The 24,223-nt window shown below is 52.9% G+C and overlaps 1 protein-coding gene across 1 annotated transcript; it reads left to right on the top strand.

Moving 5' to 3' along the window:
* The first annotated feature begins 9,824 nt into the window (after window positions 1–9,824).
* On the top strand, window positions 9,825–22,888 carry Slc4a3 (solute carrier family 4 member 3). The gene is made up of 22 exons (XM_027941804.2): window positions 9,825–9,955; window positions 10,283–10,445; window positions 11,027–11,304; window positions 11,433–11,548; window positions 11,960–12,159; window positions 13,761–13,909; window positions 14,065–14,245; window positions 14,703–14,838; window positions 15,085–15,268; window positions 15,630–15,729; window positions 16,094–16,278; window positions 16,877–17,102; window positions 17,294–17,512; window positions 17,904–18,052; window positions 18,187–18,381; window positions 18,849–19,067; window positions 19,398–19,487; window positions 19,960–20,126; window positions 20,734–20,987; window positions 21,296–21,465; window positions 21,650–21,823; window positions 22,472–22,888. Exons 1-22 carry the CDS (start codon window positions 9,905–9,907, stop codon window positions 22,547–22,549), a joined length of 3,684 nt encoding a protein of 1,227 aa, XP_027797605.2. The 5' UTR covers window positions 9,825–9,904; the 3' UTR covers window positions 22,550–22,888.
* Window positions 22,889–24,223: the final 1,335 nt, after the last annotated feature.

The raw sequence follows: 24,223 nt of genomic DNA, 5'->3' as shown, positions 1-24,223 counted from the left end.
CTCGCCTGGCATGCGTGAGGCCCGGCCACATACAAACAAAGATGTTGTGTCCGCTGAAAACTAAAAAAATAAATATTAAAAACACACACTCTCTCTCTTCTCTCTCAAAAAAAACAAAAAAACAAAACAAAACAAAAAAAAACCAAACACACACACACCTGGGGTCCCTGCGTAAAGAAAACCTGTGTGTGTTTAAGCCAATATGAACCACTGGAAGGATCCTGATTAAAGAAACCCCCACTCCAATTTGAGCCAGCTGGGCTAGGGGATCTGTTTCTTGCACCCAAGAATAAACATGGTAGGAATAGTGACACCCATATATTTGTATCTATAGGCCCTGGCTCTTGGTTCCTATTTGTGAGTGGCAGTGTGATTGATCCAGATAACTTTGGGTCAGGCCATTTAAGGCCTTGACCAGTTTGTGGCCTCAGTGCTTAGTGGGATAGCAGGGCAGGGGCTCTGTCACAGCTGGGGCCTTATACCTGGAACCCTGTCCTGGTCAGCCCACCATATCTCTAAGTCCTTGAGATCAAAGTATTTAAAGATTAGGAAGGGACATTTCAAAAGCTTTTATTCTAAAATTTATTGGGAGAGCTGTGAAGAAACAAACATTGTACCTAAATATAAAGCAAAAAGTGAGTTGCCCTTGTTGCTGCTGATCTCTAAATTCGCTTTTCAGACAAACATATTGCTGATTCTTTGTGTATCTGTCCAGGAATTTCAATGCGTATACATTTCATGTGCATACTTTCCCAAGAAAAGGGTAGTTAAGCCATTCAACTTCCTAAAAAAAGATTGCTATTTAAGCTTAGTTACTCCCTAGATAGTGCCTTGTCTGGCTTGGCAGAAGGGTGGGGTGCTGTGGGCTAGGAACCAGCCAACTGGGAGAGGGGTAGAGGTCCCTTGGTAATAGGTCAGCTGAGAGCAGGGAGCTAGAGAGGCCTGTGTAGAAGCTCAGAAAATAAATTCACCTACTTCTACTTTGCTTAGAGCTGCCCTGAATTTTTTAATTGAAGCAAATTAAAACTTCCCAAATATATTAGTTCACTTTCTGGATGATGGCACATGGCTCCTTCCCATCAGTGTTGTGGTCCTGAGGCCTTCCTGGCTTCTGGCCCAAAGCTATCCTTTATCACGGGACCTCTTTGCAAGTACTTTTCCTTAAACTGGGGGATCATGGCCCAACAATCGTCACTTATTTAGGGTGAATTGAGAAAAAGTGTGAAGTGGGAGAGCTGAAGGAGAAACATCTTCCAGTTCTTTGTGCTTCAGGTCTCTGTGAATGTCCTTGTTTTCTTCAATAATGCAAGAGTCTTCTGCAACCTCTGTGCAAAGGTGTTCTTTCTTTGATGGCCCAGAAGACAGGTATTATCAGGAGTAAAACCATTAGCATTCTTTAGTTTTGTGCCTTACCAGGAGCAGGGACCCTGATGAATGTACCTTCTCCCTAGATCCTGCTATACTCTGAGCAAAGGTGACAGCTTTTTTTTTTTTAACACCAGGCATTGAACCCAGAGGTGCTTAACTACTGAGCCACATCCCCAGCCCCCCAACCTTTTTTTAAAAAAATATTTTATTCAGAGACAGGGTCTCACTGGGTTGCTGAGGTCCTTGCTAAGTTGCAGAGATTGGCTTTGAACTGTTCCTTCTGCCTCAGCTTCCCAAGAGGCTGGGATTATAGGTGTGCACCACCGTGCCCAGCAGGTGACAGCTTTTACCACTGATGCTAATATAAGCACAGGTGTCAGGAGATGCTCACCTTGCATATCCTGTACTTTCCCCAGAGATCGATTTGTCCATTCAGTCTGGCCTTTCCCCTCCCGCAAATGCTAATTGATTTCCTGGCCTCTGTCTGGCCTTGGGCTAGCTTGGAAGGGTACACAGTGGAAGTCTCCCAACTCCTAGACAGCAGTGGAGAGAAAGGATTGGCTCACTTGAAAATGTCTCACACCGGGCTGGGGTTGTGGCTCAGAGGTAGAGTGCTCGCCTAGCATGCACGAGGCACTGGGTTTGATCCTCAGCATCACGTAAATGTAAAATAAAGATATTGTGTCCACCTAAAACTTAAGAATAAATATTAAAAAAAAAAAAAAAAAGAAAATGCATCACACCATGCTGCATCTTCTGTAGGAAGAAGGTGGAAAGGAATAAAATACATGTTTATATTTGCTTTTATTTGTGTAAGTAAATTCCAGAGTGATGAATAAAAAATAGATGTTAGGAGATGAAGAGGAGAACAAAGCATAAGGGATGGGGTGGTACTGAGGGTTTACATTTTTTATTTAAAAAAATAAAATGTAAACCCTCTGAATGTATTATAGATGCCAAAATTACATTTAAAAATTCATGAGACCCTATGGGATCTGTGGCCAGATGGAGTGGTAAGAACATTGATTCCCAAGACTTTCACAGCGGAGAGCAGGCTAGCTTGAAGGACCCTCTTTCTCAAAGGAGATGCTCTATCTTTGCAGATGAATCATTTCATGGGAGTGATGGTTGACCTTTTTCCTCATTCTTTGTCAAGATGCTGGGGATAGCTTTGAGAAGATCTTAACCAGATTGCTTAGCTGCAGTTGAAAATTCAGCCGTAGCTTTGTGCTGTAAGCTTTGCCCATCTCTGAGTGTGTGATGACAATATTTGTCATCTATCTACAGGGGTCATTGTGGCATGGTTGTGATATAGGAAAGGCACAGAGGTTTTATATCTGAAAGATCCAGGGTTATGTCTTAATATTGTGGCTCACTATTTAGCTAGGGCGAATAACTTACTCTGGCTCCCTCAACTAACAGTGTGGGGATGAGACTAATCAATAACCCACCAAGTTCACAGAATCATTGAGTGCAATAATGTGCATGAAGTGCTGAATAAACCATAAATCATTAAATAAGCGCTGGTTAAAAAACCTGCCTGCTAGTTGCTACATGTCACTTTGTTGCTTAGGAATGCCCCTTGTAATTGGAAGATGGAAAGCCTGCATCTTATTGCCCATGTGTTTATGAGTGGATATTTCCCCAGTATGCCTCTGGGGGAATCTCAGATGCTTCTGAGGATAGGAACGAGCCAGGGCATGTTTTCTTGGCCCATCCTTTGTCATTTGATCATTCTGGACCCCGGTGAATTCTCTTGTCCTCCACAAAGACATTCTTCAGTTTATTAGTTACTATAATTACATGCACACTTGTTTTCAGTTCCACAGATATTTACTGAGCTCTTCAGATAAGTCAGACTCTATGTGGAGATGATGTGGGGGGGTGATGAAAGGAAGAATGAGACATGTGTCTGTTTTCAGGGAGCTTGGTCCAGTGGAAGGATGCCCTGGAGCTTGTGGTAAAGAATGGGGAAGGTTGAGGGAGGAGAATGTTCTCATAATGAATATTTTTGAAGATATTGGTCAGCATCCTTGAAGTTATTCACTGTACCCTGAAGGAGAAGTTGATCTCCATTTTGCAGGGGAGGAAGCTGAAGCTTAAGTTAATAAGTAATCTCACCAGAGGATGCTGGGGGAAAAAAGCTCTTAGGTCTAGAATGTCCCCCCTGGTTCATCTTCCAGTCCTTTTATATCTGTCCCCGGTGGTAACATCCTACCAGCAAAATATCATCACTTCATTCAAACATCCAGGCCGACCCATTCTTTCCTGCCCAGAGGCCTTTCCAAGGTTCTTCCTTCTGCCTGGAATGTTCTTCCCTCAGCTATTCCAACCCACCCTTCATTGGATGGCTAATTATTTCATTCCCTTAGGTTTTTGCTTAATTTTCACCTCCTTACAGAGGATATCCTGAGCTCTGCCACCTGAATATCCTCTGATGGGACTTTCCCTTCATGGCACTTGCCTCATTTAATAATCATGTTTGCTTATTTGAGACCTGTAAGCCGCCCGCTTTTTTCACCAGGTGTTTTTCACAACCCTTGGCATTGAGTATAGAGACAGTGTGAGACTCACTTTGTGCACTTGGGTGTGCATGAAAAATTAGTTTACAACATTTACAAAACAATCTAACTTATTTCAAGTCCCCATCTCATGGGGTTGACAGGACTCCCTGATGTCACTCTCTCCCTACTCTATATCTTGGGCAGCCTCCTTCTGCTTTACTGTCTTGGAAGGGCAAAGGGCCTGCTCCTCTACCCTTCCCCAGCTTCTGGCCAATTGCTGTGTCTCTTTTGCTAACCCACTTCATTTTTCTTCCCTCAAAATCTCTCTTGGTTTCCTAAGCCTTTGGCTCTGGGTGTGTGTGTGGGGGAGCAGAAAAACTGGTAGGCTGTTTCTGCTTTCCGTCTTACCCATCTTCCCTCTCCCCCCAACAACATTCAAAGCAGGTAACTTGCCCAGGAATAGGAGTAGAGGAGGAGCATGAAAGATGAGCAAGAGACTCCTATCTCAAAATGCCATGCTGGCCACAGAGACATTGGAAGAACAGGGCTGGAAGTTGGATTCTTCAGTGAAAGAAACTTCAGGGACAGTGGTGCTGTCTGGAGATTTCTGTCAAAGCTGAGTTCAGGTTTACTGCGGGACTTGTGGATTATAATGGGATAAATTACTGCAGAGTAACAACAATAGTAAATAATGAGTGACATTTACCGAGCACGTATTCTGTGCCAAGCATCGAACTGGTGTTTTATATATAGCATCTCTAACTCCAGAGTTTGGGCCCTTTCTCAGTGCCATGCCACCTCTCCCGGAAAACAAAGATCTTACTCACCACAGGCCAGTCAACAGCAAATGGCACTGGATTCTCTGCTTTGGGGAGCAGTGAGATACTTTCATCAAGAGCCTAAGAAACAACCCTGAGGCTTGTCACTGTCTTATAAAACTCTTCAGTCTGCTAATTTAGGGTTCCTGATGAAATATTGGTCTACTAGGGCTTGGGGCATAGCTCACTGGGTGGAGTGCTTGCTTAGCATGCACACGACCCTGGCCTCAACTTCCAGTACAAAAACCAAAAAACAAAACAAAACTGCTCTATTGGCCAAGCAATCTGTTTCTTGGAGGTCAAAACCATTCTGAATGTCACCTACCTACTTTGCTTTGCATGGTTGGCATCTTTAATATGGCTCTAAGACTTAGCTTACTGCTCTTATAAGCTAACTTTCACTTATTTTGTGTGTATACTTTATCATTTTTTCATGTTGCAAGTTATCTGAGGACTTTTGGGGGCTAGTGTCTCTTAATTTGTAGTAGTATTGCAACTAGCTAACATTTACTGAGCACATACTATATATGTTAGTCACTGTCCTAAGTCCTTTACACAGATGGGCTCATTTTATCTTCTCAGTAACCCCATTGTTATCCCATTTTACAGAAGGAGAATCTAAGACCCAGAGAGGGTAATAAATATTTTGCTCAAGGTCACACAATTATCTAGTAGCCAAGTAGGGCAATGAAGTGAGGCCACTTGTCTTCAGGCCCTTTCGTAGCAAAGCTACAGTTTCCTCAAAAAATGAACCTGAGAAGTTAGTGGTATATTACAGTCATGAATGGCACGGATTTTTTTTTTTTTTTTGTGGGGGGGTTTCTGGGTATCAAACTGAGGCCTCATGCATTCATGCATCCCAGGAAAGTGCTCTACCACTGTGCCATATCCCAAGCCCTGTCATGGAAGGTTTAGTGGTTGTGGGAGGGCATCAAGACACGATGGTGGGGTGGTGGTATGCCATACAAGGTTAAACATTAGACAGGAAGTCATAATGCCTGGGCTCACTTCTTGGCCATGCCTCCTTGAGCCCTGGATCTTGGGCAAATCACTTAAACTTCCTGAGCCTCATTTTCTTCAGCTGTCAAATAGGATACTCTGCCCTAGGGTGGGTTGTGAGGGATCAACAAGAAAATGAGTATCAAAGTGGCTTGTGTGCTGGAAAAATCCGCCTCAATTTTGGGTGCTGAAGTATCATTTTTGTCAAGAGAGTGAAGGATGGGGATAATGAGGAGTGACCTGGTAATCACAAGAGAGGCAGGGCTCCCTGGCCTGTTGATAAGAGGGCCACTTTCTCATATCCTTTCTACCAGTGCCCTGATGTCGGTGCCACTCATGCCTGATTCCTGCTCAGTCTGTGACTTGGACTCAGAGTCCCTTCTCTGGGTCCATCAGCCAGGGGGCCTGTTTGTAAACTACAGCTATTTGAAGCTAGAAAGGAATTTATTAAAGGAATATTAGTATTTGGGGAAGGAACAGAGAGTCAAGAATCATGACCAGCCATCACATGAAAAACAATGTTTCTCAGGCATACAAGCCTCTGCCACCGTTGCTCAGGGAACAGCCACTTGGCTTTACTCCTCACCTGCTTGCAGAGGTGGACTCCCCATGCACATTGCTCACTTCTGCTTTCAGGTCTTACACTGGGGAGCCTGACTGGTGGGAACCCAGGTCAGTGTCTGTATTCTAGCTGCAAGGGAGTCTGGGAATGTGTTTTCTAGCTTCTACTTTGGGAAGAGAGGACTTACAATGTGTTACCAAAAATGTAAGAGAAGAGTTTCAAGGATTTTGGTGGCCACAGATGACAAATATCTGTTACAATGGCCTAGTTCCTATCATGTTGGATCCCAAGACAGTGATTTCAGGAAATGGCTGAGAGAGGAAACAATTCCAGAGGGCTCCAGGTCCATTTGTGAGGAACCCAGAGAATGGTGTGCTTGTGTCTCCAAATTTGAGTGGTAGGTTGGGGTGGGTCCAGCTCCATAGAGGACAGACCATGTGGGTGTCACATGTGCCAGACAAGCATCCTGGGGCTTCAGTATGCAGGGTGAGAAGTTTAAATCAGTCTGGACTGTGAGGAAGGATGTGAAGGGGTAACTTCTGCTCTGAGCTTGGCTGTTTCTGGCTTCTGCCTTTGCTGTCACCTTTTCTGTCACCATCTGAGCATTTGACATACACCCTGAGCGGCCATCCTTTGTGCATACAAAGGACACTTTTGTCATAAAAATGAAGACCACATCAGGAAAACACTGTAGGGGGCTGACGAGTACAGAGAGAGGATACCAGGAGACCTGTGGCATGATGGAAGCATACATTATGTCTAATAGGAGGAGATGGTAGGAAACAAATGGGGGGTGGTGGTGTCAGCATCTACGGCTCATTCTGCTCTTGAATGAGAGCCGAACTGGGGCTTCTAAAGTCTCTTCCACACTACACACCTGTAATCCTAGCCACTTGGTCAGCTTGAGCAATGTAGCAAGACTGTCTCAAAAAGTGAAAAGGGCTGAGGATATAGCTCAGTAGTAGAGCACCCAGGGGTTCAATCCCCAGTATCACAAATAAAAAAAAAAAAAAAAAAAAGAAGCAAATAAATAAAATCCTTTCCAGGGGAGATTTTATTCCATCATCCCAGAGGGGCAGAGGATAGAGTAAGGAGCTTGTGAGGGTACTCTGGGTAGGGTAGGAGTCTCCAATGGGGCTCCTGGGAGAGAAGGACCTATGTTCAGCATACTCCCTGGGGTGGGATGGGGTTTTGGACAGATACAATATACAGGATATACAGGGCCGATACACCAGGGCTCCCAGGTTGGCAAGATCCCTGCATCCTGTCTCAGCATGAAGGTGGCTGTTGTCTGATTTTATAGGCTCTAAGAGAGGGACCAGTCTATGATGTTGAGGGTAGATTGATGATCAGAGGGAACCTCCTGCAATATTTCCAGCAGGGGAGGGCTCCAGCGCTGTCGAAACTCTCTAAGGAAGTGAAATGACACACAGGGTAGACTTGGAATGAAGACATTTGGCTCAGAGGAGATGAAGGAGGGATAGAGTGAACTAGTTTGCTAGAGTTGCTGTAACAAAATACCATAAATGGAGTAGCTTAAAAAACAGACATTTACTGTCTCACAGAAGTCTGACATCAAGGCATCCATAGGGCTGGTTCCCTTTGAAGATGCTAGGGAAGGACAAGTTCCAGGGCCCTCTCCCAGCTTCTGCTAGTTCTTTGGCTCATGGTAGCATAAACTCCAGTCTTGACATGGTGTTCTCCCTGTGTGCCAGTGTCCAAATTTCCCCTTTTATAAGCATACTGAATAAGGAGTCCTTCCTACTCCACTGTAGCCCAGCAATGACTTTATTTCCAAATAAGGCACACTCTGAGGTACTGGAGGTTAAGACTGCAACATATAAATTTTGGGGAACACAAATTCAACCCCTGACAGATGGGTCTCACATTCTGAATTTTGGGACACAATTCACATTTGCCTTCTATGCCGTGACTGGCATCTTCTTTCAACTTCCTTCTCACCGTCCTGTGAACTGGGAGGGCAGTGGGAGGGCAGTGGATGGCCTGGAGCAGTTAAATGGCCATGCCTAGAACCTCACCTTCAGATTTGATACCTGAATCTGTCAGCAGCCTGCTTCCCAGTCATGAGATGGAGGTTAGCAAGCCTTCCAGAAACTCCCCCTAGCACCTGAAATGGGAATAAAATAGCTCACTGAGATGAGGCAGGGAGTGTGGAGGGGGCCCACCTAGGAGGGGGCCTCCTAGCACAGAGCGGCAAGCACAAAGCAAAGTGGGTGTTCAGTAGATCCTAGCACCCTTTCCTTCTTGCTCTTGGAAGGCTGTGCATGCAGAAGCCCTTTCCTTGGTTTGACAAGACCCTGAGGAGGGCAGGGGTCAGAAAAGTGCCCAAGGTCTCAGGACCTGTTCTTTCTTCCTCTCCACTCCCCTTGCTGATCACATTTGTTTGCTTCCCCTACTGGCTCTGGCCATTCCACTTTCTGCTCCCCATCAGTTCCACTCCCAGCTCTTCCTCCTCATTGTGTTTGTCCAGGAGATTCAGGAACGTGGCTTCAACAGATGTTTATCAAGGGACTGTTACATGGGTCTTGTTGTGATAGGTGTCCAGTTTCACAGACCCAGGGATGGTCAGATTGGGGTCCAGTAGCTCCTTCCAAAGGCCTTTGCCCTTGCAATATGATATGTGACTTCAGATGGTGCGGGGGCGTGTGTGTGTGTGTGTGTGTGTGTGTGTGTGTGTGTTTATGTTGTGGCCTTGAGTGGAAACTTAGCTGCAAAATTTGAGTTGCACAGAACTTTGGAACACTCCTGTTTCAGCTTCTTCTGGCTACAGATAGGGAAACCGAGGTCCAGGGAGGGGAGGTAATATGCCAAGGTCAAATGTTGGGTGGTGCAGGGCGCCAGAAGCCAGGCCTTTGAGGGTCATAGGCTGTACTGAGACTTAAAGGGAAAGTGGTGGGTGCTTCGGGGGTCAATGATCTATGTTCCCAAGGTTGAGGGACTTGCATTTGCGGAGGGGGTCGCTTTCAGAGTTCTGGAGCCAAGAGGAGACTAAAAGCAAGGTGGCGGAGCGCGTTTGGGGGATTGTGGGAATTTAGGGCCATGCACCCGCCCCCAGCAATGCGTGGGGCGCCTGGAAAAGGGGCGCGTGGGTAGGTGGGGTCCTGCGGGGGCCGGGGCGCGGGGCCTGGCCGGTCGGGGCGGGGTGAGTCACAGACCGCCCGCTCCCATTGTGCGGCCCCGCGGCGGCGGCGGCGGCGGCGGCGGCGGCGGAGCCGAGCGCGAGGAGGTGGAGCCGCAGGCTGCGGGCTCCAGCGCCTGCGTCCGCCAGGCCCGGCTTGCGCGGCGAGAGGCCGGACGGGAGCCCGGTGGCCGCGCCCCGGAGCGCATTGGGAGGGACATGGGGCGCGGCGGCCCGCCCCGGTCCCGCAGGCTCCGGAGCCCTCAGGTACCGCGGGCGGGACGTGGCCGCCAGGAGGGGCGGGGGCTCGGGCTGTCCCGGGAATGGCTGGGCCTGGAGGGACACTCCAGCCGGGTGAGGGGAGCCACCCCCGGGCGGGGGCCGTCAGCGCGAGCATCCTGACCCCGCCCTCCACCCCCAGGGCTCCCCACTAGGCCTCCGCAGCGCCCCCTTCTTCTCACCCGGGGTTCTGGTCCCTTGGTGAACTGGAGCCTCCCAAGCCGCCCGCCCAGCCATGGCCAACGGAGTGATCCCGCCGCCCGGGGGCGCCTCCCCCCTACCCCAGGTGACTGACGTTGGAGGGGAGGTGGGGGGAAGAGGGGCCGGAGGGACCCTGCTGAGGCATGGTGGTTCTCCCGTAGGCTCTGGGACCCCCCATATGTGCTTATCTCTCTGGGCTGGTGGAATGGAGAAAGAGGGGTCTTTGATATTTTTCAGATCCGTGGCCCCCTTCCCTCCCAAGGCCTGGTTGCCTGCAGGGGATTAGGGGGCTGAGGGCTGTTGAAGATGGAGCCTTCTGGTTGACCCCGCCTCCAACTAGGGCATGAAGTTGGGGTGGGTGTGGGGCATTCACAGCCCAGGGGTCCTTAGGAGATGCTGTCTGGGCCTGCAGGTCCGGGTGCCCTTGGAGGAGCCCCCTCTAAGTCCAGACGTGGAGGAGGATGATGATTTGGGCAAGACCTTGGCTGTGAGCAGGTTTGGGGATCTCATCAGCAAGCCCCCGGCCTGGGACCCTGAGAAGCCCAGCCGCAGCTACAGCGAGCGGGACTTTGAGTGTGGGTAGCTTGGGGACCCCTAGTGTGGCTGCCCTCACCACCATCACCTTCATCACCACCATCACCGTGCTCACCTTCGGCTTGGTCACCTAGTGCCATCCTGTGCTGGACACTGTGCTGGACTCTGTGCTGGGCCACCATGCCATGTTAAGTCATTCTGCCTTTCTCACCCACCACCTATTCGCCTGCCAGGGAAGCAGGGGCCCAGACCAGGGAAGATGTAGGGAGATGGGCCTGAGGCCTCACTCAGTGACCTTCATCTTCCCCTTTGGCCCTGCTCACCCTCCTCTCTGCCATGTGGTGACCCCTCTCAGCTCCTCCTATGCGTCCTTGCTGTATCACATCTTCCCCGACCCGAGGCTCTCTTTTGTGACCTTCCCTCTCCATCACTCCTGACCCCCACTCTGTCAGGCCTCATCAATGACAGGAGCATGGACACAGATGTTGGGGGGAGCCAGGCCCTGGAGGAAGGACTAGGGTGCCCTCCTTTGAGGCCTTGAGCTAGAATAAGGTGTGTGCCCCTTGGGCAGGGAGGCTCCCCTGCTGATGCGGGGGCCTCACCAGCTCTCCTGCACCCCTAGTTCACCGGCACACATCCCATCACACCCACCACCCGCTCTCAGCGCGCCTGCCTCCACCACACAAGCTGCGGCGACTGCCCCCCACCTCTGCCCGGCATAGCAGGAAGAAGGGGAAGAAGGAAAAGACCTCTGCTCCTCCCTCTGAGGGGACTCCCCCCATCCAGGAGGAGGGGGGAGCTGGAGCAGATGAGGAAGAGGAGGAAGAGGAGGAAGAGGAAGGGGAATCTGAGGTAGAACCTGTGGAGCCCCCACCATCAGGGTCTCCACAGAAAGCCAAGGTAGGGACCTGCCACTTGAATGAGGGGTGGCTGTTCAGGGAAGGTGCACAAAGGATGGAGGAAGAAGGGTGGGGGCTAGTGCTTGCTGAGTGGTGAGTTGGGCCCAGGGCACATCTGTCTATCCACAGTTCTCCATTGGCAGCGATGAGGATGACAGTCCTGGCCTCTCAGGGAAGGCTGCTCGCACCAAGCCCCTGCCCTCGGTGGGACCACGCCCTGACCAGAGCCCCCAGCCTTCGCTCAGGTACTGGCCTCAGCCCCATTCAGCAGGCTCTAGCCCAGCCCAGAGTAGTTAGGCACAAGGCTCTTGATAGTCACCTCCTTCCTAACCCTGGGGAGTGTCCCCAGGTGTGACCCAGAGAGGAGGGAAGGTGGGGAGCATTATATGTCTCCATAGTTTACAAGGGGGAGAGAATAAGAGAAGACAGGAAAGAGCAGAGCCAAGAGTTGAGTCCTCTAGGCCTGAGGTGTCAGAAAGGAGAGGACAGGGTACAGGCAGGAGGAGGAGGGCTGGCCTGATGGGTGAGGGAGGCCTGTGTCCGGTGCCCAGGTGTCTACTCCAGGCCCCCCAATTGGAGAATGTACTGGAACCCACTAGCCTGCTCATCTCCTTGGCCTTGCCCTGTTAAGTCCAGGGTGCATGTTGTTTTCTCAGCTCCCCCAGTCCCCGGGCCCGGGCCTCCCGAGTCACTGCTGAGAAGACCCGGCCCTGGAGCCCATCAGCCAGTTATGATCTGCGGGAGCGACTGTGTCCAGGCAGTGCCCTGGGTAACCCTGGTGGTCAGGAGCAGCAGGTGCCCACTGATGAGGCAGAGGCCCAGATGCTGGGTTCTGCAGACCTGGATGACATGAAAAGTGAGTGACACCCCATGGTAGTCCTTGCTGCCCACTCCCACAGGCTCCCAGCCTGCCAGGGACCTTGAATAGGCTTGTGTTCTCCCCCACCCAGGGCTGAGTCCTCTCTGCAGTGTTCCTGTCTGCTGGAATGTGACCAATGACAGGGAGCTCACTACCTTACCAAGCCATCTCTTTGATTGCCAGAGCTGAGATTTCCATTTGTGACACCTTTGGTTCTGATTCTGTCCTCTGAGTCACCCCTGAAATAAGGCACCCTCTCTCCCTGTGGCATTTGAGGACATCATTATATTCCCTTCTCCCAAGGCCCTTCTTCTCAGAGAAAACTCTGAACCCCTTCTTCTTACCCCCTGCAGACCAGCTCTTTGAGCCTGAATCAGGCTGCCAGGCCCCTTCTCCTCCCTGAGCCAGGACCTCTGTCAGTCCTGTCCCACCACCCTTGGCTGGTCCTGGCTGTGATCTCTGTACATTCCTTCCATCTTATCAGTGCCCTGGCTTTGGTGCCACCTGTCATCACCCATGGGGCTCTGTGCCCAGGCCAGGGGCATCACTGGCCCCACCCTCCTTCTCTTCAGAACCACTGGATGTGTTTGCGGGGGCAGGGTAGGGTAGGGCTTTGAGCTCAGTACGTCATGGAAAGTTGCCAGGGCCTGAGGACAGGGACAGGAACAATCCGATGGCAGCAGTAGCAGCGGCAGTGGCAGCAGGATGGTGGGGGGGGGGGTATGGGGAGGGCGTGTTTACAGACCCAGGGTGGGGGCTGGAATGATCAGGGAGAAGGCTTGGGGACGTGAGGAGTTGGGGTCAGGAGGCCTCGCTACCTCCAGCTCTGCTTGGACAAAGATCACTGCTGCCCAGGCTCTCACTGTTGGGAGAACCCAGGATCTGGGAGGGAGCAGGGGCTGAGGCCTTGGCTGCGGGGGAATGACGAGCCTGCTGGAGGAGGTCATGGAGCCCAATGGGGCACTGAGCCCTGGGCCTAGGGACACTGAGAGCCACAGTTCTGGGAGGAATCCAGCCCCCAGCCCTCGAGACTTGCTGGCCTCAGAGGACTTAGAGATGTTTGTGCTGGACTTTGAGGACTGTGGCCTGTGGGAGCCCACCAGGGGCCAGGAGAGCCCCATGGCAGGGGCACCAGCTGGTGAGTAACTGGATGGCCAGCTTGTCCCCAGCTGTTGGCCTGGGAAAGGGCAGGCAGAAACATATCCTGCTGGAGTGTGTATCCATGGGGCATGGGTGCTAGGAAGTGTTGAGGGCTTGGTGCCTAGGGACTGGTGTCAGTTATAGGGCCCCCTGGGGAGGAAGTGGCAGGGACCAGTAGGTCCAGCTGGGGATATGGACTGAGTTAGGGTCCGATTTTTTGTGTGACTTGGCCAGTGGTTCTCTTTGTGATTTGGGGTTAACCATCTTCCCCCTTCCTGTCAGTCTCTTTATCCATGAAATGGCCACATCAGATGATGTGGTCCTGGTAGTGTGTCCTCTTGGTGACTGTCACCCTCACCAGGTAGACTTGTTGGGCAGAGCAGAGGGTTGGAGTCTGTAGTGCGTGACTTTAAGGTCTGAGCTGGACGTGTGGGACCACCAGCCCACTTTCTCTGCAGGTCACCGCCTGGAGGACAACCCTGGCGTGCGGCGGCACTTAGTGAAGAAGCCGTCCCGGACTCAGGGAGGGAGGGGCAGCCCAAGTGGCTTGGCCCCCATCTTGCGCAGGAAGAAGAAGAAGAAGAAGCTGGACAGGAGGCCTCACGAGGTGCAGGGGCCTGAGGGCGTGGCCTGGGGCTTCCTCACCTGCTCTGCCTGGAGCCTTCTTTCTCTTCTTCCCTGCCCTTCCCTGGAGTGACATTTCCCATGCCACCCTGTCCCACCTGGCAGCCCCTAGGCTCTCACCCCTGGCTTCTACCTCAGGTATTTGTGGAGCTGAACGAACTGATGCTAGACCGAAGCCAAGAGCCCCACTGGCGGGAGACAGCCCGCTGGATCAAGTTTGAGGAGGACGTGGAGGAGGAGACGGAGCGCTGGGGGAAGCCCCACGTGGCTTCCCTCTCCTTCCGCAGTCTTCTGGAGCTCAGGAGGACCATTGCTCAGGGTAGAGATCCTTAGGCCTGCCCACCTCAAGACCACAGCCCATGCCAGACTGCCCAGTACCCTGGGCCTACTCCCTGGAGCTCAGGGCCAAGGCAATGAGATCTGGCCACCACTTTGGGGTCATGGAATCCAATTGCCTCAGCCACTCATAATCTTGAGGGGCTGGACCTATTGGTACCTAATACTATACCTGGTGACCAGTGGATGTTCCCAAGGAAGGGGAAATTGAATGCTGCAAATTCATGGAAGTCTTTCCTTCCTTGGTGAGGAGAGGCCTGCCTGCTTCTGTGCTCGGCTTTCACACCCCTTCACCAGCCAGCCCGTGGCCACAGGGGACCATGTATCTGCCTGAATGCATCGGGTACTTACCCAGCACACATGCTTGCCCTGTGGGGCAAGGTAGCATGGGAGGTGGTCTCCTATCTGACAGGATGTGCCCCCTCCACCTGTATTCCTAGGAGCAGCCCTCCTGGACCTGGAGCAGACCACCCTGCCGGGCATTGCGCACCTAGTGGTGGAGACTATGATTGTGTCTGATCAGATCCGGCCAGAGGACAGAGCCAGCGTCCTGCGTACTCTGCTGCTAAAACACAGGTGCAGGCAGGGCACCTGGGGGCGGGTCTGGTTCAGCACAGGCTCTTTTGAATGACTCTCACCTCTGCTTGAATACCAGAAGTGATAGGGAGCTCATTCTCTTTCCATCTTTCTGTAGTTCCAACCGATAGAAAGTTCTTCCACTGAGTCAGAAGAAATGGAGGCCCTGATCTTCCCACTTCTTACCTCCTTGTGACCTCAGTCTGCCATGAGCCTCTTCTAACCCACCTTGTCCCCCTTCTCCAGCCATCCCAATGATGACAAGGACAGTGGCTTTTTCCCCCGAAACCCATCGAGCTCCAGTGTGAACTCAGTCCTGGGGAATCATCACCCAACCCCCAGTCATGGCCCCGACGGTGCGGTGCCTACCATGGCTGATGACCTGGGGGAGCCAGCCCCACTCTGGCCACATGATCCTGATGCTAAGGAGGTCAGTGGCCTTGCTCTGACTTGGGCTGGGGGACTGAGAGGACATCCAGTTTGAGTTGAGGTTGTCGACAGCTTCATTGAGCAGGTTGGGAAGATCCTGGTTTGGCACTGTGCTAGGCATGCTGGGGACCTGGAGGTGACATGCATGACGGTTTCCTGTGATGGAGACATGGGGTAAAATGCCATGATGTGGCAGATCCATGGCCTGGTTCCTTCTGAATGTGTAGCCACAATACCAATGGTCCCTGTCTGGGCTGGGAGGGAGAACATGCAGCCCAGATCCAGGGCTGGAGTGAGGGATGGGAGGGCCTGCCACGGCCTCCGGTCTGGGTCCCAGCCCTATTCCAGTTCTGCGTCCTCAGAAGCCCCTGCACATGCCTGGGGGAGATGGTCACCGGGGGAAAAGCCTGAAGCTGCTGGAGAAGATCCCTGAAGATGCTGAGGCCACCGTTGTGCTCGTGGGTGAGCAGCGTTGGGTGCTGGGGGTCAGGGCCCTCCCTGTGGCCTGCTGGTCTTGAGCTCTGGCTAGAGGCTGTTATCTCCAGCCCTTTCTTTCCCCATCTCCCTCCTGTTTCCCATCTTGCTAGTCCATTTAGCAACGTTGTGAGAATTAGAAAAAAGCACCCTTATTTAATATTGGTAATTTCCATCTATTAGCAAGTTGTAACAAATATATAAGTGCTTGAGTTAATAGGGTCTTGTAGATTGGTGTTTCTTTGTGCAGTGTGCAGTCTGTTCCACTGTGCATAAAAGCCCCAGGTCCCCCACGAGGGCCTGCACTGACTGCTCCCCTTTGCCCAGCACCTCTGCCTTCCTCTTCCCCCAGGCTGCGTGCCTTTCTTGGAGCAGCCAGCAGCAGCCTTTGTGCGGCTGAGTGAGGCTGTACTCTTGGAGTCTGTGCTTGAGGTCCCTGTGCCTGTCCGCTTCCTCTTCGTGATGCTGGGGCCCAGCCACACCAGCACCGACTACCATGAACTGGGGCGCTCCATTGCCACCCTCATGTCTGACAAGGTGGGCTCTGCACCCCCAGGCTGGGATTGTAGGCCTATTTCCCTGGGCCCTGCCTGTTCTCTCAGTGCCCATGGAGGCAGGGGTGCTGAGGCCCCTTGCAGGTAGAGGCCCTGCTTGGGGACTGTGGTTAGCCCATGGTAGAAATTGGATCCCTGGGCTGGGGCTTGGCGGGAGAGGAAGCCCAGACCTTGAGGTGTCAGATGTAACAACGACTTGAATGGGAGGGCTGGTTGTACTGGTCTTTGCTGTGTTTCTCCTGGGCTTGGACAGGAAGGTCCTTTAGCCAGGGTGGTGTTCAGAATGTACCACCCCAGTCAGAATGGTTCAGGAGGCCCTGTTCTGCCCTGCGTTACTGCTTTAGTTGTTATGTGTGGAAAAGTCTAGAGGCCCTGAGGAGAACAGAGGGCATCCGGGGAGTTCAGAGCAGCGCTACTCACAGGCCTGCAGGGACGAGTGCCGGTATTTTGATAGCCGATATTGCCGGACTGGCCCTGTGTCCGTGGCTGCTGTCCACCCTGCTCCTGGCTGTGTGATCCAACACCTCCTCCCTGGAGCCCTCCACCAAAGTCCGCCTCCCTCTTCCCTCCTGTCGCCCCAGCTGTTTCATGAGGCTGCCTACCAAGCAGACGACCGGCAGGACCTCCTGAGCGCCATCAGTGAGTTCCTGGATGGCAGCATTGTGATCCCACCGTCCGAGGTGGAGGGTCGTGACCTACTGCGCTCCGTGGCTGCCTTCCAGCGGGAGCTGCTGAGGAAGCGCCGAGAACGCGAGCACACCAAAGTGGAGACGACCACCCGGGGCGGCTATGTGGCCCCTGGGAAAGGTCAGACCCGTGACACACCCTCCCCAGAGCCAGGGCCTGCCCCAGACCTCCGCCCTGTCCTGACTACCCCAGTCCTTCCTGCCTGCTTCGGTTTCCCAGCCCTGACCCCGCATCCCAGGCTGTGCAGCCTGAGCCTGGGGCCTCCAAGCTGGAGGGCGTGGTCTGTGTTCCAGTAGCCTCTTGTTCCCCAGAGCTGTCTCTGGAGTTGGGAGGCTCTGAGGCAACCCCTGAAGATGACCCCCTACTGCGGACGGGCTCGGTGTTTGGGGGGCTTGTCCGGGACGTGAAGCGGCGCTACCCACACTACCCCAGTGACCTGTGGGACGCCTTGCACTCCCAGTGTGTGGCTGCTGTGCTCTTCATCTACTTTGCGGCCCTCAGCCCTGCCATCACTTTTGGGGGCCTGCTAGGTAAAGGGGGGAGTTGGGGCTCCTGTGGTCACTTTGGGGGGCTGAGGTCACCTGCAGAGTTTCTGGGCTGTGGTGTCCTAGGGGTTACTTTAGAGAGCTGATAGAGGAACTAGAAAGATGTGACCACCTTTGGGAGCTGCTGGGTCAGTGAATCCTAGGGATCACTTTTGGGGGGCTATAAAGGGAGGTGGCAGGAGAGTTATAAAGGGTGATCACCTTTGGAGAGGTGGAAGGTGACTGGGAAGAATGAGGGTGGAGAGGGGGCCTTGTGTATCACTCTGGGGGCCACTCTTCTTTTGCTGGGGTCACCAGTTTATGATAAGCTAGGAGAGGAAGGAGGCAGGTATAAAGAGCCAGGCTAGAGCCTCCCCACTGTCCACTGCCCACCCAGGAGAGAAGACCGAGGGCCTGATGGGAGTGTCAGAGCTGATCGTGTCCACAGCTGTGCTGGGTGTCCTCTTCTCTCTATTGGGTGCCCAGCCACTGCTGGTGGTTGGCTTCTCTGGGCCACTGCTTGTCTTTGAAGAAGCCTTCTTCAAGGTACATCTCTGCTCTCCCCAGGGCGGCCTGCCCCCCACTGTGCCTCTTTCCCTCCTCTCTCCTTTGGAGTCCACCACCTTCTTATCCTGCTGAGGACAGATGTCCTGTGGGTGACTGCCACATCTCTGCCCTAGTTCTGCCGCGCCCAGGATCTGGAGTACCTCACTGGCCGGGTGTGGGTTGGCCTCTGGCTGGTGGTCTTCGTTCTTGCCCTGGTGGCTGCTGAGGGCAGCTTCCTGGTCCGCTATATCTCGCCTTTCACCCAGGAGATCTTTGCGTTCCTCATCTCGCTCATTTTCATCTATGAGACCTTCCACAAGCTCTACAAGGTGGGGGTCAGGATGGGGTGGGTGGAGTAAGCCTGGCAGAACCCCAGGGAGTGGCAGGGGGCAGGTTTGGAGTTTGGGGGCAGGGGAACAAGGAAAGGGGCTCTGCTGGGTGTTGGCGTGGGAGGATCAGGGACACCCTTAAGGGAAGGAGGTGAGACCCTGAGGATGCCAGTTGTACCCCGAGAAACTGGAGGCTTAGTGATGTGCATTTACCTGCACAGGTGTGTGATGGAGTTGAGGTACTGACAGCACTAAGAGGCTGCATGTCCTTGGGTCACCTTTTGTAGGTGTGTGTGTGTGTGTGTGTGTGTGTGTGTGTGTATGTGTGATGCTGGAAGTCTATGGGTTATTGCTGTCTGCTCAGGTGTGTGAGAGGGCACCCCCTCTTTCACAGGTGTACTGAAGGTAATGACATTGGGTTCACCTGCCCAAGTGAGTGGTAAGGTGTCCTTGTTGTGCATACACAGGTATTCACAGAGCACCCGCTGCTGCCATTCTACCCCCCTGAGGAGACCCTGGAGGCTGGCCTGGAGCCAAATGGCAGTGCACTGCCCCCCACTGAGGGACCGCCTGGCCCCAGGAACCAGCCCAACACGGCTCTGCTGTCCCTCATCCTCATGCTTGGGACCTTCCTCATTGCCTTCTTCCTACGCAAGTTCAGGAACAGCCGCTTCCTGGGTGGCAAGGTGCATGGCGGCTGGGTGTAGTGCCCTCCCCAAAGGTTCCTCAATGCCATGCTGTACTCTAGAGATAGGCTGCGTCCCTCTCCCTTCCCCAGCCAACCTATGGACTCACACCAAGTCTGGGCAGCCCTGGCACCCCATTAGGAGCCTCATCATGAATTTTTTTCACTGTTCCCCCAGAGAAGTTTCATAAAGATGATAATGCTCTCCTGGGTGCAGTTGGCACCCATGGGAGCGGATCAGAGAGACAGGGGAACTTCTGGCTTCTGGAAGGGAATGGGAGGGGTGGGAAGCCAGAGTCTACAGACGCTCACTCCACCTCTGCTCCTGCAGGCTCGCCGCCTTATTGGGGATTTTGGCATCCCCATCTCCATCCTGGTGATGGTCCTGGTAGACTACTCCATTACAGACACCTACACACAGGTGGGTGAGCCCTGTCCCTGCTGCATCTGGTTCTCACCCAGGGCCAGGACCATGACTCATTTCCACTGTCCCTGGGTCAAAAGCAGGACTGGTCTCCTAGTAGAACAGTGACCTGTTGTGGCCATGTTGGGAGGGTGGGGCTGGGGTTCCAGGAGCAGGTTCAGGTTCCAGGTTCCAGGTCCAGGCAAGAGAGGAATCCTGAGGAGCAGGTGTGGGCTGGGGCAGGATGACAGGTCTCCCTGTGGCAGGTCTGCTGACTGCTCTTGCGCTCTAGAAGAAGGTATTTCATTTCCCTTCCCGCTACTGGATCCCTGGAAGGACCGAGACTTTGGAGAATATAAAGTGAATTTCCCCATTCCCCAAAGTTCTGGTATTGGGGACACAGAGCTTGGCAGAAACAGCTACTCCGTGGGCTTCCTGTATGGGGAGGCTGGCTGTGTCCCTAAGCCCAGTCTTCTTTCCTGTTTTGCAGAAGCTCACCGTGCCCACAGGGCTCTCGGTGACCTCCCCACATAAGCGTACATGGTTCATCCCACCCTTGGGCAGTGCCCGCCCTTTCCCACCCTGGATGATGGTGGCAGCTGCTGTCCCTGCCCTCCTGGTCCTCATCCTGATATTCATGGAGACACAGATCACAGCGTGAGAGGACTGGGGGCACTGGGAACAGGGGAGAAAGGGAGAGCCAGGGCCAGGCTCCTTGGATTGGTGTCAAGGTTAAAGTGGGGCATCTTGTCGGTCTGGGGGCAGCAGGAGATATGGCAGGCCTTGAGGAGGAGCATGTCAGAGCTGGCAGGGGTGTGGAAGAGGGGGGTTTGTGGGGATGTGGGGTAGGGGTGGGGCATGGGGGGTCTGGACATGGTTCTCATGGGTGGTTTGATGTGATACATGTCTTTCGCCACCACGGTTTGCATGGAGGCACTTGACAGTCCTCAGAATGCTCTGGCAGGATGTTCTGTCACCCGGGGATGCTCACATGTATCTCATTTGGGATAAACCAAAATAATGTGGTGAGATCTGGCATCTGGCTTTTGTGATGTTTTAAATATTCACAGTATGAGAATTTGGCTCAAATTTGCTGCAATGTGAGAACTTCTATTTGGGAACTTGAAAGAGGAAGCTGGCAGGTCCCTGGGAGAAATGTGTCTGCACATCCCTCCCTCACATTCCTGTCCTTGTGTGTGTGTGTACTGGGCTGTGCCTGTTGCAGGTCCCCTGGCCAGCCATCCCTGTTCCCCTCCCCCTGCAGGCTCATCGTCAGTCAGAAGGCCAGGAGGCTGCTCAAGGGTTCTGGCTTTCACCTTGACCTGCTGCTGATTGGTTCCCTGGGTGGTCTCTGTGGGCTCTTTGGGTTGCCCTGGCTTACAGCTGCCACCGTCCGCTCTGTCACCCATGTCAATGCGCTGACAGTGATGCGCACTGCCATCGCACCTGGTGACAAGCCCCAGATTCAGGAGGTGCGGGAACAGCGTGTCACCGGGGTGCTCATCGCCAGCCTCGTGGGTGAGAGCCCAGCCTTCCCTGCAGACCTGCCTTGGGCCCTATGGCCTACAGTCCTCTCTGTCCCAGGTCTGACCAGGTCGCCTCTGAATCTGCAAATATGTCACATCTGGCTGTTCCTCTGACTCCCAACCTATCTCTCACCTTGTCAGCCCTTTCTTGAGCCCCTTCCTAGTTCTTTGTCCTGTTCCATCTTCTGTTCATGTGGCCCAGCTGACCTGTCAGGGGGTCCATGTCCCATTGTTCCCAGGCCCATCTGTCTTCATGGAGGCTGCCTGAGGGGTCAGGCAGGCCTGTGTCACCTCTTCCAGGCCTGTCCATTGTCATGGGAGCTGTGCTGCGGCGGATCCCACTGGCTGTGCTCTTTGGGATTTTCCTGTACATGGGTGTCACATCTCTGTCTGGTATCCAGTTGTCCCAGCGTCTGTTGCTCATCTTCATGCCGGCAAAACACCATCCAGAGCAGCCCTATGTGACCAAGGTCAGGCCAAGAAGCATGGAGGTGGGGAGAAGGGGTGATGGGGCAAGGATCTGGAGAGATCCCTGGGCCAGAAATGGACAGGGTGAGTATGAAGGATCACTTGGGTCTTGGAGCAAGGTTCCTAGGTGTGGGTGGGAGCTGACTGGGGCTGCTGGGTGGTGAGGCCCGATGCCTGTTCCTCCAGGTGAAGACATGGCGGATGCACCTGTTTACCTGCATCCAGTTGGGCTGTATTGCCCTGCTCTGGGTGGTCAAGTCCACAGCGGCCTCTCTTGCCTTTCCCTTCCTGCTGCTGCTCACGGTGCCTCTGAGGCGTTGCCTTCTGCCCCGGCTCTTCCAGGACAGGGAGCTGCAGGCGGTAAGGAATGGTGGTTTGGGGTAGCAGGCTTAGTGTGAATGGGCATTGGAATCAGATACTTGGGTTCCAGTCTCTCCTGAGCCACCTGCCAGTTTGTATGACCTTAGCCAAGTTAGCTTCTGAAATCTCATTTTCATCTGTATAATGGGGCTGATAACAGATTCTACCTTACATGACTGTTGGAAGGATTAAATACTAATCTAGATAAAGCACTTGGCATGATGGTTTGGTGCAAGAGTAAACACAGCATGTGCCCTGAACAAAAGCACACCGCTGAGGGATGTACAAGTGGGGGTGGCATGGTGCTGAGGTCCATCCTGAGCCCTGTTTTGTTGGCAGAGGAAGGGACATCTCTTTGCAATTCATCCATACTTAAACATTGCATGTAGAGGTGCTGCAGGAACTAGAAGTGGCCCTAGGAAAGAATTTCACATGTAGTATTTGCCATCATGATGATTATTATTACTAGGAGATACTTAGTAATCTGGGGAGTGACCCACAGATTTTGGTCAAGGGAAATGCTTCAACTTGGGGTTATGATCCCTTCAGAGAGTGAAGCTGGGGAAGATCTGGGAGCAAGGAGGGCTTGTGGGTGAAGGAGGGTATGGGGAGTTGTTTCCCTGACCAACCCTGTGTTCCTTTCCACAGTTGGACTCAGAAGATGCCGAACCAAACTTTGATGAGGATGGCCAGGATGAGTACAACGAGCTGCACATGCCCGTGTGACCCTCTGGGATGGTGCCCCTTACAGACCCTACCTTAGTGATCAGCACCAGGGCCCCCGACAGAGCTCAGCACCAGGGCCAGGGATATGCCTGGAGCTATGACTGATGCCAGGCCAGAGTGGCCCTCTGACTTCAGCCCAGGACCTTGCACAGAGCAGACATGCACAGGCTTTCAGCTCATTATAACCACACTCCTTGTCTTGTGTCTGCCTCACTTTCTTGGTGCCATCTCTGGTTTCTCAGTCATATTATCCATCCGGAAGAATCAGAAGAATTCTATTATCTGGGTCATCAAAACCTGGGAGAGGTTTAAGGCAAGGACAAAGTCCTTGAGGTGAAAGGGGAGAATCAAGACCACAGAAGGTCAGAGCTGGGCCTTATCATCCCTGCCTCAGGCCCCCTCAAGTACAGCTGAGGAGCAGGAGGCTCAAGGTCTGCTCAAGGTCACATGCCCTGCATAGAAAGGGGGAGGAGTGGAGGGAAGAGGGAGGTGGTTGCTTCACTTTAGCCTCTAGGAAAATTAGAGCATCTCTAATGGCTGTGAGTCTACAAAGAAGAATGGAAATGTTTATCTTCTTTTCCTGCTCCCTGGCATTCTTGGGGGACAGACAGCCGCCCAATCTCCTAGACGCCAGAGTGGTGCTGAATTGGGGATCCCTTGGACCATTTTAGTCTCCAGGCTTAAAAGAGAGGCAGTTCTAGGATTCCTGAAGCCACTCCTTGTGCAACAGCCTCTGTTTTGCCAGAAATAACCTGAGAGGCCTTGAGGAGGGTGGAAACAGGAGCCTGTTGCGTCACAGTTGCTAGGCAACTAGCAGCCTGAAGGAGTCGGTCTTCCCATGTTGCCCTCTGGTGGTCACTCTTGCGGATTGCAGGCTCTGTCCCGGCTGAACGGAGTAGCGCTGCCACCTGGTGGATCCGCTGCGATCCAATCCCATTCAAGTGTTCTGTTCCTTTTGGGGAGGCATGCAGCTCTGAGCATTCGGGACCGGGAACCCCTTCGGCCTGCTTCCTCCTTATCCTTGCCCCATTTTCCTCCCAGGGCCTCTGAATAGCTGGTGTCCTGAAGCTGGTCAGAAGAAGCAGGACAGAATGCTCGGAGGCTGTTTGTTGTGTTTCTAAGCACCCGCTGAGCCTTCCAGCTGTCCTGGATTATGATCTGGGTTTCAGCATTTCATTCCAGCCCCACTCCCTTGGTTCTGGCGCCTCAGTGCCTCTAACTTCATCTGGCTATTGCTGGACTTCCTGGCTCATGTGAGAACAAGATCCCTTTTCCCTTAGATTGGCCAAGGATAGGTGGAATTTCAAAAAAACTTTGCCAAGGAACTAAGTGAAGGTCAAATGAAAAACCTACAACATAGACATGTGCAGAGCAAATTAGAGACATGAGATGACAAGGCCCAGAGATGTGGGAACCCCACTTCCTGCCCCCAGCCTGGATCTCCTTTCTGGGCCTTGATGCTGGTGGGCTCTCCTGTTGGGTCTGGAAGATTCCTAGGTCCCTCATGAAGAAACCTACTCCTTTTGCTGCATCCCAGAGATGAGATGGTAATCTGAGCCAGGAAGGCTATACTCTTCATTGGGCACAGATTGTGTCACTCATCTGTGCTTGGCCAATAGATAAGAAGTGTGGGTGTTCTGCAATTGCAAAAACAAAAACTAGGGGAGGGGGCTT

The sequence above is a fragment of the Marmota flaviventris genome, chromosome 11 (assembly GCF_047511675.1).
Source record: "Marmota flaviventris isolate mMarFla1 chromosome 11, mMarFla1.hap1, whole genome shotgun sequence".
Lineage (NCBI taxonomy): Eukaryota > Metazoa > Chordata > Mammalia > Rodentia > Sciuridae > Marmota > Marmota flaviventris.
The sequence above is the reverse complement of the archived record's forward strand: the minus strand, read 5'-3'. Positions and strand labels throughout refer to the sequence as shown.